Source organism: Pogona vitticeps, chromosome Z (assembly GCF_051106095.1).
Source record: "Pogona vitticeps strain Pit_001003342236 chromosome Z, PviZW2.1, whole genome shotgun sequence".
NCBI classification, from domain to species: Eukaryota; Metazoa; Chordata; class Lepidosauria; order Squamata; family Agamidae; genus Pogona; species Pogona vitticeps.
Window position 1 is genome coordinate 114181 of NC_135799.1, and position 18169 is coordinate 132349.

Genomic DNA, 18169 nt, shown 5'->3' on the forward strand with positions numbered 1-18169 from the left:
TTGCCCTGCACAGTGACGAATCCGGATAGCGATGATTTTTTTGGAACGGATTATCGTCGCTATGCAGGGCACCACTTCTTTCATATATATCATATATTATTATATAATGTAATATATCTTCCATCCTTGGTAGGGTTTAACTTATCTTCTTCTTCATCCATTAACATTTATCTTTATTTATCAAGACTTTAAATCATTCCATTTTAGCATCACATCTCCGTTTGGTCCCGTACTGTGACAGCATGCCCCAGCAAAGCAACACCCAATAGTAACATATCCTCAAACTTTAACTATTTTCCTTAAAAAAAACCCTAACCCATAAACCCTCACCACTATATTTAATAATATTTTCCCCTTCTTTTTGGCAAGATCCTACCTGGCCATGGTTAAGTGCAAAGTCCTGCACCTTGGAAAAAGAAACCAATTGCAGAGTTACAAGATGGGGGATACTTGGCTCAGCAAAACTACGAGTGAGAGGGATCTGGGAATTGTTGTAGATAGCAAGCTAAATGCGAGCCAACAGTGGCCTTTTAGTAATCCAGGTTATCAAACTCTTCCTTCCCTTTCTCCTTTCATGGGTTCACCATTTTCAATACATTTATGAACTTCCAGAGCCTTTAAATTAAGTACTGTACAGTGGAGGAAATTTGCAAGTAAACCATGGAACTTTTCCTGTAAAACCTCAATTCTAATAAAACCCTCTCCTTGTATTTCTGAGAAGCTGGCTGGATAGGTCAGTGGTTTAAATATCTGGTTGCAGAACCAGAGGTTCCCCGCTGTGTCTTCCACAGGTAAGGTCAGCCTGTGTGGGAAATTCCAGGGTCCCAGAAGCAGGGAATGGGGAATGACTTTTGAGTATTCTCTACCTAGAAACCCCCCAAAAAGGTTTGCCATCAGTCAGAATTGACTTGATGACCCATGATTACTATTATTTCAGATACTGGTTCATATTAATGAACTATATTTCCCCATCCCTGTCCCTTTGGAAGTATCAATTCAGGCAAGGGGAGTCCATGCTGTTTTCACAATATGGCTAATTTTTCAAATGTTGCCAGTAAAACCTTCAGAAGACATATGCCTTTCAAAGGAGTCAAAGACAGAGCAAACTCTTTGGTTTAACCTCCAGTTAGATTCTGCTCTGTGCTACATTCTCAAGATATCTTCTTTTTTCGCTATCAGGTAACAAACATGATGGCCAGAATTATACAGAGCCACTTCTTCTGGCCCTGAAAAGAGTCAAGTGTGAAGCCGGAAAGAAAAGCTTAGAAAAACCCACGAGCTAAAGGAGAAATGGCTTAAACGGCTAAAGTGTGGAGACAGCTTCAGACCAGTGCCGCTATTTCTGTTTAAAGAACTCACCCTGGGGAGAAATCATAAAAATTATGGAATGTGAAAAGAGTTTCAGCGGGAGAAGAAATCTGTGTTCACATCGAAGAACTCACACAGGGAAGAAACTGTATAAATGCATGGCATGTGGAAAAAGCGTCAGTGAAAATGGTCATATTAGGTCATATCAAAGTCACAGTGGTGACCTTAGGTTGAATCAAAGGACTCACACTTGGGAGAAACCACATGAATGCATGGAGTGTGGAAAGAGCTTTAGTCGCAGTGATAATCTTAGGTCACATCAAAGAAGTGACACTGGGGAGAAACCGTACAAATGCATGGAATGTGGAAAGAGCTTCAGTCGGAGCGAAGCCCTGAGTTCTCATCAAAGAATTCACACTGGGGAAAAACCACATAAATGCATGGAATGTGGAAAGAGCTTTAGTCAGAATGGTGAATTTAGGTCACATCAAAGGACCCACACTGGGGAGAAACCACATAAATGCATGGAATGTGGAAAGAGCTTTAGTCACAGTGGTCAGCTTAGGGTACATCAAAGGACCCATGTTTGTTTGTTCAGTCGTTTAGTCGTGTCCGACTCTTCGTGACCCCATGGACCAGAGCACGCCACGCCCTCCTATCCTCCACCGCCTCCCGGAGTTGTGTCAAATTCATGTTGGTTGCTTCGATGACACTGTCCAACCATCTCATCCTCGGTCGTCCCCTTCTCCTCTTGCCTTCACACTTTCCCAGCATCAAAGTCTTTTCCAAGGAGTCTTCTCTTCTCATGCGATGGCCAAAGTACTGGAGCCTCAGCTTCAGGATCTGTCCTTCCAATGAGCACTCGGGGTTGATTTCCTTTAGAATTGATAGGTTTGTTCTCTCTGCAGTCCAGGGAACTCTCAAGAGTCTTCTCCAGCACCACAATTCAAAGGCATCAATTCTTCAGCGGTCAGCTTTCTTTATGGTCCAGCTCTCACTTCCATACAACACTACAGGAAAAACCATAGCTTTGACTATTCAGACTTTTGTTGGCAAGGTGATGTCTCTGCTTTTTAAGATGCTGTCAAGGTTTGTCATTGCTTTCCTCCCAAGAAGCAGGACCCATACTGGGGAGAAACCACATAAATGCATGGAATGTGGAAAGAGCTTTAGTCAGAGTAGTCAGCTTAGGGTACATCAAAGGACCCATACTGGAGAGAAACCACATAAATGCATGGAAGGTGGAAAGAGCTTTAGTCGCAGTGATGCCCTTAGATTACATCAAAGGACCCACACTGGGGAGAAACCACATAAATGCATGATATGTGGAAAGAGCTTTACTCAGAGTTCTAAGCTTAGGTTACATCAAAGGACCCACACTGGGGAGAAACCACATAAATGCATGGAATGTGGAAAGAGCTTTAGTCAGAATGGTCAGCTTAGGGGACATCAAAGGACCCACACTGGGGAGAAATCATATAAATGCATGGAATGTGGAAAGAGCTTTACTCAGAGTTCTAAGCTTAGGTTACATCAAAGGACGCACACTGCGGAGAAACCACATAAATGCATGGAATGTGGAAAGAGCTTTAGTCAGAATGGTCATCTTAGGTTACATCAAAGGACGCACACTGGGGAGAAACCACATAAATGCATGGAATGTGGAAAGAGCTTTAGTCAGAATGGTCATCTTAGGTTACATCAAAGGACCCACACTGGGGAGAAACCACATAAATGCATGGAATGTGGAAAGAGCTTTAGTCAGAATGGTCATCTTAGGTTACATCAAAGGACCCACACTGGGGAGCTTCAGGATCTGTCCTTCCAGTGAGCACTGAGGGTTGATTTCCTTTAGAATGGATAGCTACCTCCTCCAGCACCACAGTTCAAAAGCATCAATGCTTTGTCAGCTTTCTTTATGGTCCAGCTCTCGCTTAAATACATCACTACTGGAAAAACCATAGCTTTGACTATGCGGACCTTTGTCGGCAAGTTGATGTATCTGCTTTTTAAGATGCTGTCTAGGTTTATAATTGCTTTCCTCTGAAGAAGCAGATGTTTTAATTTTTTTGGCTGCTGTCACCATCTGCAGCGATCATGGAGCCCAAGAAAGAACACTTTGTCACTGCCTCCATGCCGTTCTATTTCCCAGGAGGTGATGGGCCTAGTGGCCACGATCTTAGTTTTTTTTTTTTTATGATGAGCTTCAGACTGTGTTTGGCGCTCTCCCTTTCACCCTCATTAAGAGATTCTTTCTGCCATCAGAGTGGGATCATCTGCATATCTGAGGTTGATATTTCTTCCTGCAATCTTGATTCTGGTTTGGGATTCCTCCAGTCTGGCCTTTCGCATGATGTATTCTGCATGTAAGTTGAATAAGCAGGGGCAAAATATACAGCCTTGTCGTCCTCCTTTCCCAATTTTGAACCAATCAGTGTTTCCATATCCAGTTCTGACTGCTGCTTCCTGTCCCACGTATTGGTTTCTCAGGAGATAGATAAGGTGGTCAGGCGCTCTACTTTCTTTAAGTAGAGCTTAAACTTTGCCAAAGTTTGTTGTGGCCTACACAGTCAAAGGCTTTTGCGTAGTCTGAAGCAGAAGTAGATGTATTTCTGGAATTCTCTGGCTTTCTCTATAATACAGCGCATGCTGGCAATTTGGTCTGTAGTTCCTCTTCCACTTTGAAATTCAGCTTGTACTTCTGGGAGTTCTTGGTCCACATACTCTGAAGCCTACCTTGGAGGATTTTGAGCATAACCTTGGTAGCGTGTGAAATGAGTGCAGTTATACATTAGTTGGAGCATTCTTTGGCACTGCCCTTCTTTGGGATTTGGATATAGACTGATCTTTTCCAGTCCTCTGGCCACTGTTGAGTTTTCCAAACTAACTGGCATGTTGAATGTAGTACCTTAACAGCATCATCTTTTAAGATTTTAAATAGTTCCATTGGAATGCCACTACCTCCACTGACCTTGTTGTTAGCCATGCTTTGTAAGCCCCACTTGACTTCACTCTCCAGGATGTCCGGCTCAAGGTCAGCAACCACACTATCTGGGTTGTCTGGGACATCCAGATCTTTCTGATATAATTCCTTCTTGCCATCTCTTGATATCTTCTGCTTCTGCTAGGTCTGTTCCTGTGAGGGTTCGCTAGTCTTCGCCTCCCCCATTTCCAATAAATCATGAGACGTTTTCAAATCAACAAATCGGCTTCATTTATTAACGGAGGGATAGGTAGAGAAATGTCCAACAAACTGGGAACAAACTGAGGGAGTAACAGCTCCAACAGGGGCAACCAATCTTCATTTCCAAAAGGGTTAGATGACTTCGGGGCCCATGGACCAGCCTGAACCCTTTTGGGGTTTTGGGGTACCCCATCTTCAGGATCGGGGATTAACAGAGGGGTGGTCTCCTCATCCCCACTCCATCCCCAGAATGGGGATCCTTCACCAAGCTGGGTGTCCCAGGGCCCAGGAAGCACCCCAGCTTTCTCAACTCCTCCATATGCCATGCCCTTTTTGCCTCACGTTCCCTCTCCACAGCCTCCTTCTCTTCCCTCAGCTTACGCTGCCACTCTCGGGTCTCGGTCTCTCCCCAGTACAACGGGCATTGAGGCAGTCCCCTCTTCCTTCGGTTTTCTGCCTCTTCCTTAGGCACTCGGACCTGTTCCCACTTCCCAGTCCATGGGTCCCGCATCCACACGAACTCCCATCCACCCAGGATGATGTCCCGAGTACCAACCAACTCCCCTGCTCCTGCCTCCGCTACTGCCCTTCCCCCTCCTCCTTTCCCGCCAAAACCCGTGGTGTCTGGGTCGTCACAGATAACCCTTTCAGTCCCTTTTCCAAGTCAGTAGTGTCCACAGCTTGATGTATCAACTTGGAAGGGAAAAGACGAGGAGCTGTCTGCGTGCCTACAGTCGCCTTGGGGTGAGACGGCACTCCTATCAGCACTTCTTGACCCGGAGTTCGGGTGCTACAGTCCCATTTTTGTCCTTTATCATGTCCATCTTTGCACAAAATGTTCCTTTAATATCAACAATTCTCTTGAACAGATCTCTGTTTTTTCCTTTTCTATTTTAGACCAGATGGACGGGGCATAAATCAAATAAATAAATAAATAAATATTATTTTCCTCTATTTCTTTGCACTCTTCATTTAAGAAGGCCTTCTTGTCTCTCCTTCCTATTCTTTGGAAGTCTGTGTTCAGTTTTCTGTAACTTTCTCTATCTCCTTTGCATTTTGTTTTTCTTCTGTGCTATTTGTAAGGCCTGGTTCAACAGCCACTTTGCTTTCTTGTATTTTCTTTACTTTGGGATGGTTTTTGTTATTGCCTCCTGTACAATGTTACGAGCCTTCATCCATAGTTCTTCAGGAACTCTGTCCACCAAATCAAGTTCCTTAAATCTGTTCTTTACTTCCACTGTGTATTCGTAAGGGATTTGGTTTAGATCAGAGGTAATCAACCTCCGGTCTGCCTGAGCCGGATCGGGCCCTGAAGAAAGACCTCCTCCCCTGCATGCAGTCTCCTCCCCACAGCTGCTTTGTGTATACACACATGCCAGCACCAGCATGAGCAGTCCTTCACAAATACACACGCAAAGCAGCTATGGGGAGGGGAGGGAGTGCGGGGGGACCGGGAGGTCTGTCTTTGCGGCATGGTGGTTGTGATAGTAACAGGGGTGGCCCAGAGCTGAGAGGCTGAGCATGGCCGGGTGCTGTGGCTGCTCGCCTCTCGGTGGGCTCCAACAAGGCTGGGGTGGACACTCCTAGCCACCCTCAGCAGCCCTCCTTTTCCCCTGAATCTGCCAGCCTTCCCAGGGCCCCCTTCCTGAAGGAGGCATGAGGATCCAGGGATGAGGTGAGGCATTGCCAAGCTGTCAGGCGGGCTCTGTCAACACAAGTCAGGAGGGTGGGGAATGGGCGCCACTTGACAGGAGGGAGGGAAGAGTTGTCATCAGGCAAAATAGGGTGAGTGGAGGTGAAGGGGCTCTCTAGGAATCTGCTCTCCACCACCCTCACAAGGGCAGCACTGGGTACGAATGGAGAGCATGTCTCTCTCTCAGCGGGGGGGGGGCAACTGGAGGGAGATGAGTGGGCTCAAAGCCACGCCTAGATCCCTGGGGAGGAGGGGAGGGGGAGGAAGCCTGAAAGTCCCCATTCCCCCTTCATGGTCCATGTCTTTTTTATTTGTTGTTCCATTTTTCTCCTTCCAAGCCTTGGTGAAAGTTTCCGTGATGTCCAAGCTGAGGAGGGAGTTGGGAATTATTCACATGTCGCTTAATTCCCTTCTCGTCTTTACATCTATGGGTCTTTTCCCCGTTTCTCTTCACCCCCTTCTTCCTGGTGGACTTTGAACCTCATCTCCTCCTCATCCCGGTCGTTTTCCAGCATCTCCCGCCTGCCTCAACATCCCCCTCCATTTATCATCTAAACACCCACGCTCGTTGGACTTACCTTCCTTCCTTCCTTCTGAAGGTGCCAGAATTTGTAGTTTTCCCTACAGAATTACAGCAACCCCCCCCATGTGCTACTAATCCTCCTGCTCTTTCTTGTCACCTTACATTGTCTTTTCCCCCCCCCTAAGGGTATGCACTCAGATATCTGCCCTAAATAGCTTCTTCCCCCACTTTTGTTTGCTTATTTCTTCAGTACCAAAATGAAGAACAATGGGTTGGTAATGGATTTGCTGTTCTCTTTGGCTTGAATTAAAGCACCGCTGAACCGGCACCAGTGGCTGCTCCCCAGGGCGGCTGCGTGGGTCCTCGTTGCTCCTTGCCATTTGAATTTCCCACCACAGAGAGCAGGGAGGAGGGCCCCCGGCCTCGTTGGAGCCCATCAAGAGGTGAGTGGCCAAGGGAGCCCCCCAGCCATGCCCAGACTCCCAGGCTTCCGCCACCGCTGGCACGTGCTCCCTCACCCCTTCACGTATGCTCCTGCATGCAGGGTGGGCAGGCACTCCTGCGCATGTACGAAGCATTGGGAGAAGAGGCCAGAGGCGTGCACACTCAACAACCTCTTTGCGCATGCGTCAGAAAGCATGAGCACCTCCCTCAGAGGCTCAGCCAGTCTGGAGTATGAAAAAGGTTGAAGACCTCTGGTTTTGATTATACCTGACTAAGCCCATGGTTTTTCCTACTTTCTTAAGTTTAAGCTTGAATTTTGCTATAAGAAGCTGATAATCAGAGTCACAATTGGCTCCAGGTCTTGTTTTTGCTGACTGTATAGAGCTTCTCCATCTTTGGCTGCAGAGAATATAATGAATCTGATTACAGTATTGCCCATCTAGTGATTTCCATGTGTAGAGGCACCACTTGTGTTGTTGGAAAACAATGTTTGTGATGACCAGCTTGTTGTCTTGATGAAACTCTATTAGCCTTTGCCCTGCTTCGTTCTGGACTCCAAGGCCAAACTTCCCTGTTGTTCCTTTTATCTCTTGGCTCCCTACTTTAGCATTCCAATCCCCTGGAATGAGAAGAACATCTTTCATTGGTGACAATTATAGAAAGTGTTGTAAGTCTTCATAGGATTGGTCAATTTCAGCCTCTTCAGTATTGGTGGTTGGTGCATAAACTTGGATTACTGTGATGTTGAAACGTCTGCCTTGGATTTGTATTGAAATCATTCTATCACTTTTGAGATTATATCCCAGTAGAGCTTTGCCCAGTCTTGTTGACTATGAGGGCTACTCCCATTTCTTCTACGGGATTCTTGCCCACAATAGTACAGTAGATATGATAACTATCTGAAGTGAATTTGCCCATTCCCATCCACTTATTTCACTGATGCCCAGCATGTCAATGTTTATTCCTGCCATCTCCTGTTTGACTACATCCAGCTTCCCAAGGTTCATAGATCTTACATTCTAGGTTCCTATGCAGTACAGTGGTGCCTCGCTTACCGATTACCTCGTTAAATGATGAATCCGCTTTATGATGTTTTTTTTTGCGATCAGTATTGTGATTGTAAAATGATGTTCCTATGGGGAAAATTCGCTTCACGATGATCAGTTCCCTGCTTCGGGAACCGATTTTTCACAACAATGGTTTTGGAATAGCTAATCGGCGGCTGTCAAAATGGCTCCCCGCTGTGCAAAATGGCTTCCCGCTGTTTTTTAGCACGGATTCCTCGCTTAACAGGTACCAGGAAATGGCCACCCTATGGAGGATCTTCACTGCCCGACGAGGCATTTCGCCCATTGGAACGCATTGAATGGTTTTCAATTCATTTCAATGGTTTTTTCATTTCGCTTGACTACGATTTCACTTAACAGCGATTTGAATGGAACGGATTATTGTTGTCAAGTGAGGCACCACTGTATTTTTCTTTGCAGCATCGGACATTCCTTTCACTTCCAGGCACGTCCACAGCTGAGCGTCCTTTCGGCTTTGGCCCAACCACTTCACTACCTCTGAAGCTGCTTGTAATTGTCCTCCGCTCTTCCTCAGTAGCATGTTGGACGCCTTCCGACCTGAGGGGCCCATCTTCCAGCATCATATCTTTTAGCCCTTTGTTTCTGTTCATGGGGTTTTCTTGGCAAAGATACAGTGGTGCCTCGCTTAACGGGCAATCTGCATAGTGCAGAAGATTTTGTGATCGCTTTTGCAATCGCATTGCGATGTTCCCTATGGGGCCCCATAGGCCCCCAGCTGGGGGAAAATGCCAGCGGGCGCTGGGGAGGAGGGCGGGGGAGCCGGCCGGTCAGCCAGCCAAAAAAGCGAGGGTGCGCTCGGAAGGAGGAAGGAGGAGCCTTCCTCCGCTCTCCTGGCCAAGCGCCGGCTGAAAAAGCCAGGATGCACTTGGGAGGAGGAGCCTTCCTCCGCCCTCCTGGCCGAGCACCGGCCAAAAAAGCGGGGGTGCGCTCGGGAGGAGGAGCCTTCCTCTGCCCTCCTGGCCAAGTGCCGGCCGGTCAGCTGGCCGAAAAAGCCGGCGTGCGCTCAGGAGGGCGGGGGAACCTTCCCCCACCTTCCTGCCCCAGTGCTGGCACCATCTTCGGCCAGCTGATCGGCGGCTCCAAAATGGCCACTGCAACCATTTTCACGCAATTTCCTCGCTTACCGAGGGTACGAAAATGGCAGTGCTATGGAGGATCTTCGCATAATGGTGAGTTTGGGCCTCATAGGAACGCATCAAACGAAGTTTAATGCGTTTCTGTGGGGTTTTTCCACCCACATTGTGATGTTTCCGGATAGCGACAATCCGGAACGGATTAACGTCGCTATGCGGGGCACCACTGTACATGCATACGTGCATAAATGTGAATTGGGGATGACTCTCCCAAGGTTTCCACAGTTTTTTTAAATTTTCCAAGATCTTTGTCCATCATTTCCCCAACACTTATTGACTCTCTTGCAGAAACATCATTGAAATAAAGTTTGAGGATGGTCTTTGGTCATAAGGAGAGGACATCGAGGGAGAATGTTTCCGTTTTGAATCCCAATGTCAGATCAAGGGATGAATGATACATGAAGACAGAGATTATAGGATCTGATGGACCTCTTCATTGTTGAAAAGAAAACCACAAAGAGAAAATAAAGAGAGGATACAAATTACAATACACACCATCCCATCAGCTGTAATTAACCCACATTACTCACATCAACCTTTCTCCACCTCTTGCCACCTTTCCCCTAGGGACTAGGTCAGGGTTACGATGATGGTTATTTTTGCATTTAGTAGCACCCTGTTTTTCTCCAAAAGCACATGGATCATTCTCCTGGGCTACCCCTCTTCCCTTTCCAAAAGAAAAAGTCTTGAAAAATATTCCATATTGCTTTAAACTTGCCATACGCACCATATAATAGTTAATTCCTTTTCTTCTTTCTTCCTTTGGTTATTATTAACTACATTCAATAAGGCAATCATGGATTCAATCAAGTTATTTTGCCTAATCTCTTTTAAAACCAGCATCCTTTCCTTCCTACCACATATGTAAATATTTTACACCTTCAGCACAGAGATGATGCATTATTATTTAATATATTCAATGCCACCGAAATTAAATGCCCTCTCCATTTTACTTTGTAGCAATTTTCTTTAACCCTTATGGACATTTGTGTTTCATAATTCTGTTATTCCGCATTTTACTCCAATCTTTCCCTTCAGTTTCTTTAACCATGTCTTCCTTTAACACCTGGGATTTATATCCTGCCTCTTCTCATGGTTTGTACATTTTTGTCCTTTATCGTGTCCATCTTTGCACAAAATGTTGTTTTTATCTCCATTTTTCTTGAACAGATCTCTGTTTTTTCCTTTTCTATTATTTTTCTCTATTTCTTTGCTTTGTACAAATATAATATACAATATATAGGGGTATAAAAAGTGATTGGCCCTCTGGATGAGGAGGGACGGAAAGGGGAAGTAAAGGGAGACTTGGAGATTGCAGAGAAATTAAATGAGTTCTTTGAATTTGTCTTCACAACAGAAGACTTTAGGCAGATTCCGCTGCCCAAACAACCTTTGCTGACTAATGAATTGAATCAGATTAAAATAGAAGATTTTAAAAACCTAATTGATAAAGTAAAGATCAATAAGTCACCGGGCCCAGATGGCATCCACCCAATGGTTATTAAGGAACTGAGAAATGAAGTTGTTGTATTCTTAACTAAGATATACAACTTGTCATTTAAAACAGTCCATTCATTATGTTTTACTTGCGAGTAGACTCTGCTATTTTTGTTCACATTGGAGGCACACATTTCTACCAATGGGGAATATCTACACTCTGAGAAGCTGGAAATAGATTTTCTGTCATTGGCAGGCTTCACTTCTCTCTCTCTCCCTCCCTTTTTCACATGTTTTTTTTTTAGCAGCAGCAGAAGTGGATCTGTATAATTCTGATTCTTCTCTTTGCGACCTGGTGGGGAAAGGAAAGGAAAGGGGAGGGCCTCTCACTGGGGATCCAGCCAAGGGTTGGGCTCTGTCTCTGAAGATCATGAGAAAAGAAGGGCCCTCATGGCTGCCTCAAGGCCAGCAGAAGGAGGAGGGGGGGAGTTCTTGTGGCCCTTCCATTGCCATGAGTATTGTTATAAATCCCGGCTGAGCCCTCGGATCCTGTCCTAGAGAGATCGGCTGCTCGAAGTCATGGGAGTTTCCCGTCTTGGCTCAGGCCTTTCTTGGCTTTTCTCAGCCCAAGGAGCCTTTGTTGTTTCTTCTGGCCGGCATCAGGGCCAGAGCCAGCCTGTGGACATCCCCACGTCATCAGATATACGGAAAGATCATAGATCATAGGCATCCTTCAGTCTCGAGAGACTATGGTATCGTGCTCTGTATGGAGGACTTGGAACAGCATATCGTGTGGCTGAGAAGGCCAATTCGAGAGTGACAATCCCTTCCGCACTGGAGACAAATCCAATCTGTCCCCTGTCCAGCTCCCTGGTTTTGCTTGTTTCGGGACTGCCTCTTTGCCTCAGTCTGCTGTACAAGTGTCTCTTCAAATTGGGAGAGGCCATGTTGCACTGCCTGCCTCCAGGCTGAATGCTCAGACGTCAAGGTTTCCCATCTGTTGAGGTCCATTCCTAAGGCCTTCAGATCCTGCTTGCAGATGTCCTTGTAATGCAGCTGTGGTCTCCCTCGGGGGCGGCTTCCCTGCACTAATTCTCCATACAGGAGATCTTTTGGAATCCGACCATCAGGCATTCTCACGACGTGCCCAAGCCAACGTAGACGGCGCTGTTTCAATATTGTATACATGCTGAAAATTCCAGCTCGTTCTAGGACTACTTTATTTGGAACTTTGTCCTGCCAGGTGATACGGAAACAGAGTGAAAATAATAGGTGAAATATCCGTTTCATAACAGAGCACAGCTGAGAATAAAACCAAGGCAGAACCTGGGGATCTTGCGACCAGGGATCAGAGCTCACAGGGGTTTGACAGGGAGCAGAAAGGAAGGAAAGGGAGGAAGGAAAAGTTTTAATCTGGAGGAAGTGGGACAAAAGAAAGGGGAGAGACCCAGGAGAGGAGGGCAGATCAGTGGACTTGTCCAGCTACATTTCAGGTAACACAATAAAGGGAAAGGGTATTAAATCCGTCCCGCCACTGCTTAGGCTTTTTTCTTCTGGTTTTTGGCTTGTTTTGATCTTTTTATTGATGATTTAATTTTATTGCCTTTTTTGGACTGTAAACCGTGCGCAGAGTAGATCCGTCTAGGTGGGCGGTATAAAAGCTAAATAAATAATAGACAAAGAGATCAAAGCAAAAAGGTCAAAGGGACGATGGGGGGAAGAGATGCTTCAGTTGTGAGGATCTGCAAATGTTTGTGCAAAGTTTGTCTTTGTGCCTGAGTGTGATATGGTGTGCGCATGCAAGGCGTGTCAACCGGGCGGCCCTGTGGGGAAGAAGCCTTGAGAGAACCAGAGCAGTGAGAAGAGCTCTAAAAGGAAGTCGAAGTCTAATGTCCATCATCCTTGGGAGTCTCGAGCAGAAAGCTTCGTGTCAACGGAGGCGCTGGAGGAGAAAGAGCAGCAGCGAAAGGGAAGACCCAGGAGGACCGAGGCCTCCACCCCCCCCCCGAGCGTGGGGCATCTAGTTCTGGTTGCTGCCCCTCAAAAAAGACAAGGGTGGAGCTGGAGGGGAGGCAGAAGGGAGGGAGCCAGAGGAGGGGGGCAGAGGGGGCACCTCCTCTGGATGAGCGCCTGGCATGATTCAGATATATGAAATTATGAAGGGGGGTGGATCAAATGGATAGAGCAGAAAGCTCTTTCCCCTCTCATGCAATATCAGAACCCTCAGCGGGGGGACCTCCACTCCAATGGGGTGCTGCTAGAGTAAGAACCGAGAAAATATTTCTTGACTTAGCATGTTAGTCTGTGGAACTCCTTGCCACAGGATGTGGTGTCCGGTAGGGTATCCCAGAGAGCAAGGCGCCCCTTGCCCCGAACCCCCCAGCCCTGGGTTCCCTCCTTGTCCCCCTTCAGGGAGGAAGCCGGGGGGGGCGAGGGGGGGCGGCGGGGGTGGATCCTGGCCTGGAAGGCGGGAAAACAGCAGCGGTTTCCTCCCCCCCAATAGCTCCTCCCGCCCATTCCCCCACTTTGATCCACGGGGGGGGCAGTGGAGTCGTTCGTGTGTGTGTGTGTGTGTGTGTGTGTGTGTGTGTGTGTGTGTGTGTGTGTGTGTGTGTGTGGCCCATAGGCAGCCCCCCTTCCCCGCCCCTCAGGATGGGAAGAGAGGAGGAGCCGCGAGGGGGGGGAAGGGGCGGGGGGGGTTCCTCTCCTCCCTCCCCCCTCCGTCCCTCCGTCCCTCCGTTCCTTCTTTCCCACGCCGCTGGCCTCGCCCCACCCCCGTCCTCTTAAAGACTGTTTGTTTACTAAGCGATTACCCGACGATGATGATGATGATGATGACGACGACGACGATGAGCAGGACGCGAAAGGCTGAGGGGGGGGAACGGAAAGAGAGGAAGAAGGTAGAGCTACGAAAGTGGGGGAGGAGGGGCTGCTTTCGGCGCTGCTTCTCCCCCCCACCGGGACCGGAAGTGGAGGCCATGCCCCTCCCTCCCTCCTTCTCCCCCTGCCCCTCCTCCCTGTTTCTTTCTTGCCTCTTTCCGGCTTCAGGATCGGACGGAGGTGGGGCCATTTGGGGGGGAGAGGAGGGAGGGGGAAGAGCAGTGGGGGGGTCCATAGAAAGAGGTTCCCACTCGTTCCCCCCCACACTCCTCGGGGAGGGGGGGTCCCAGGAGGGGCCTTTCCGTTCCTCTTCCCCTTCTCTCTCTGTGTGTATGTGTGTGTGCATGTGGAAAGAGAGATGGGAAGTCAGGGCAGGGCCAAGATCCCGATACTCCGAGCCCCCCTTCCAAGCAAGGCACCCGGGCCCTCTGTTTGTGTCTGTGTGTTTGTGTGTATAAAATCTTAAAAGATGATGCTGTTAAGGTGCTACATTCAATATGCCAGCAAATTTGGAAAACTCAACAGTGGCCAGAGGACTGGAAAAGATCAGTCTACATCCCAATCTCAAAGAAAGGCAGTGCCAAAGAATGCTCCAACTACCGTACAATTGCACTCATTTCACACGCTAGCAAGGTTATGCTCAAAATCCTACAAGGTAGGCTTCAGCAGTATGTGGACCGAGAACTCCCAGAAGTACAAGCTGGATTCCGAAGAGGCAGAGGAACTCGAGACCAAATTGCTAACGTGCGCTGGATTATGGAGAAAGCCAGAGAGTTCCAGAAAAATATCCACTTCTGCTTCATTGACTACACAAAAGCCTTTGACTGTGTGGACCAAAACAAACTATGGCAAGTTCTTAAAGAAATGGGAGTGCCTGACCACCTTATCTGCCTACTGAGAAACCTATATGTGGGACAGGAAGCAACAGTTAGAACTGGATATGGAACAACTGATTGGTTCAAAATTGGGAAAGGAGTACGACAAGGCTGTATATTGTCCCCCAGCTTATTCAACTTATATGCAGAATACATCATGCGGAAGGCTGGACTGGAGGAATCCCAAACCGGAATTAAGATTGCCGGAAAAAATATCAACAACCTCCGATATGCAGATGATACCACTCTGATGGCAGAAAGTGAGGGGGAATTAAGGAACCTTGTAATGAGGGTGAAAGAGGAGAGTGCAAAAAATGGTCTGAAGCTCAACATCAAAAAAACCACAATGATGGCCACTGGTCCCATCACCTCTTGGGAAATAGAAGGGGAAGATATGGAGGCAGTGACAGATTTTATTTTCTTGGGCTCCATAATCACTGCAGATGAAGACAGTAGCCACGAAATTAGAAGACGTCTGCTTCTTGGGAGGAAAGCGATGACAAACCTTGACAACATCTCAAAAAGCAGAGACATCACTGTTACATACAGCACTGATGTTACCTGTCTGTCATGGGTTTGGAGGGAAAGTTCCAGCCTATGGGGAGTGGAAGGCGGGACATCAGGAGGAGGGGCTGTACTGTATATATATGTGAAGCCTGTGTGGTGAAGTTTGGGAGACGCTGGGATGTGAAGAAGCAGCAGCTGGGAAGAAGAAGCTGGTGTGGGAGTCTGTGTGTCAGACAGGGTACTACTGTGTGTCAGAGTACCAACCTGATAGGTTCAGGTGTCTGTTGGTTAGCCAGAACTGATAGGTTCAGGGTCTGTGCTTCAAGTTAAGGGTTCTGTGTGAACCAAACTGTATGCATGTATGAATGAGAGTAAGCCACGTTACTTTATCTTATTCACCTGATTATTTTATTTTCCCTGTGTGTTGTATTTAAATAAACCTTGTTCTTTTATTTGTTTAAAAATCCATCCCTGGTCTGTGTGACTTCTTATAGGGAATGGTTGGTGGCAGCTTAGTTAAGTGTGGCAGATCCCAGTAGGTCTGGGTTTGTCACATTGATTGGTGTCCAGCGTGTGGGATACGACTGGTCCTGTTGTCCAGTGGTACAGCAAAGCCTTGGCAAGTGTGCCCAGAGCAAGGGGGGTCTAGTCAGGGACAATCTGAGGCGCGTAGGTAATCTTCTAGGTGTACCTCAGGGGGAGGTGCGCTAGTGGAAGAACGTGCCAACTGGGGAGACTAGATTAAGGTGCTCTGAGGCCGCCTGGTTTTGGCGGGAAAAAAGCTGAGGCAAAACTGTGTAGTAGCAGTGATCTAGCCTGCCTGCTGAGAGGCCCAGCAGAGGGGGGTAGACGCAAACTCGCTACTGTTGCAAGTTAAGTGCTGAAGAACAGCAGCAATCTATAGAAAGCTGGTTCTGAGGCAAAAGAGAAAAAAAGTGGTCGTTTTATTTTGAGGCTTGACTTTTTAAAGCAGCCTGTTCTGAGGGGGGATTATGCCCTTGACTCGAAGCCAAATGGCAGAAATGGGTGAAGTGAAAGACCCCCAGGTTGACCAAGGTTCTGAGGAGGAATTTAGCTCAGTGCAGGGTGACAGCACGGGAGAACAGAACCCAGAGCTCAGAAAATTGCTCATAGCCCAACAGCATGAACTGAGGGTGAGGGAAATGGAGGAAAGATTAGAGTGAGAGAGAATGGAAAAGGAAGAAAGATTAGAGAGACAGAGAATGGAATTGGAATTGCAGAGAGAGAAAATGGCGTTTGAATTAAGAAAATTGGAACTGATGAACCAGAATAATAATAACAATAGGGATTCTGAGGGAGGCCAGTTGTCTAAAGCTGACCTGAAGAAATTCCCTGTATACCACAAGGGAGATTGTCCTGAGGTGTTCTTTTCCTTAGTGGAAAGAGCGTTTGTGGACTTCTCAGTGAGGGAAACTGAGAAGATGACCATCATGCGATCTTTAATCAGTGGTAGCCTGGCTGAGGTCTATGCCGAGATGCCTGAGGAACTGATGAAAGATTTTGCAGAGTTTAAAAAACTGGTGTTTGCAAGACATGGGATAAATGCGGAACAGCTGAGGCAAAGATTTAGGTCAATCACCAAAAAGCCAGAGCAGACTTTTACCCAAGTGGGGGCCCAATTGGTGAGGCTGCTTGAGAAATGGCTATCGCAGGAGGGGACAGAGACCTTTCAACAGCTTAAAGATTTGATAGCGCTGGAACAGTTCTATTCAGTCCTGCATGGGGAATTGAAATTCCAGGTGAGGGAAAGGAAACCAAAATCTGTGGCAGAAGCAGCCGAGATCGCAGATTTTATTTCCCAAATAAGAAAGCCCTTGGGTGAGGGGAAATCTGTAGGTAAACCCAAAGAAACCTACAGCAAGTACTCTCAGGGACCAGGGAAAAGCCAGCAAGGGGGAGGGGCCCATGGTGAAGGGAAGCCCTCAGACATGAAACCAAGACCTCAGATTTTGGAGGGAAAACCAAAACAAGATGAGAGAGAATCAAAATACCCCAGAAAATGTTATTTCTGTCAGGGAAAGGGCCATCTAATCTCAGAGTGTGAGAAATTAAAGCAGCTAAAAGGAATTGTGCCTCAGGATTCTAGTGGAACCAAGCCAAAAGCTGTGTTCTGTGTCCAGAAAGAGCAAGGCTCATTGTCACTGAGGGAGCCTGTTGCCATGGCGACTCAATCTGGAACAGTGACATCTGCTGATCAGGCTGAGGAAAATGGTCCTCTTGTAGAGGTCAGGCGCTGCTTGCTCGTGAGAACAGATTCTCAGTTGTTTGAGACAGCAGGGGTGGACGTAGGAGTACTTGACCGTCAGTATCGGGGCCTGCGGGACACTTGTTCTCAGGTGACCCTGTGCCATCCAGATATTATTCCTAGGGAGTATGTAATCCCAAATGAGAGCATGAAGGTGGCAGGGATTGAGGGGCAGGTAATCTCACTGCCAATCGCAGAGGTACCTGTCAACTTTCAAGGCTGGAGGGGAGTTTGGCGGCTAGCGATTTCATCGACTCTGCCAGCAGCCGTGCTCGTGGGAAATGACCTGGCTGAACATGTGAAACGGGTGCTAGTGATTACACGTTCACAAGCCACCACGGGGACAGTTCAAGGGGGTGATGATGAGCCAGAGACGGAAGCAGAGGGGAGTTCAGAAGCTGTGGTGGAAACCTTAACCACAGACAGCAGATTTGGACAAGAGCAAAAGGCAGACGCCACTCTCCAAAAGTGTTTTGAACAGGTGACTGACGCCCAGCTAACACCTGAAACCCCAGTGAGATTTCTGGAGAAAAAGGGGATTTTATATAGAGAGACCCTGAGGAATACCTCAAAAGGGGGAGATGGGATCAGAAGTCAGCTGGTGGTACCTGAAAAGTATCGCCCCATGATCTTACAAAGGGGGCACTCTGACAGGTTTGCTGCACACTTAGGGGTGAACAAAACACAGCAGAGAATTACACAGAATTTTTACTGGCCTGACATAGGGGAGCAGATCAGGGAGTTCTGTAAACAATGTGATGTGTGTCAAAGGCAGGGGAATAGCCGCGACAGGACCAAAGCAAAGTTGTGCCCTTTGCCTGTGATTGACAC

At 47.4% G+C, this 18169-nt stretch overlaps 2 protein-coding genes across 2 annotated transcripts in view; both read left to right on the forward strand.

Moving 5' to 3' along the window:
- The first annotated feature begins 1054 nt into the window (after positions 1 to 1054).
- On the forward strand, positions 1055 to 2320 carry LOC144585075 (uncharacterized). The gene has a single exon (XM_078382576.1). It carries the CDS (start codon positions 1383 to 1385, stop codon positions 1932 to 1934), a length of 552 nt encoding a protein of 183 aa, XP_078238702.1. The 5' UTR covers positions 1055 to 1382; the 3' UTR covers positions 1935 to 2320.
- Positions 2321 to 2338: 18 nt separating this feature from the next.
- Positions 2339 to 18169, forward strand: part of LOC140702935 (uncharacterized) — a 53905-nt gene continuing 38074 nt past the window's right edge. Inside the window, exon 1 of the mRNA XM_072984868.2 lies at positions 2339 to 3126. Coding sequence (XP_072840969.2) covers positions 2369 to 3126 — 758 coding nt within the window. The 5' untranslated portion in view covers positions 2339 to 2368. The remainder of the gene's footprint in view (positions 3127 to 18169) is intronic.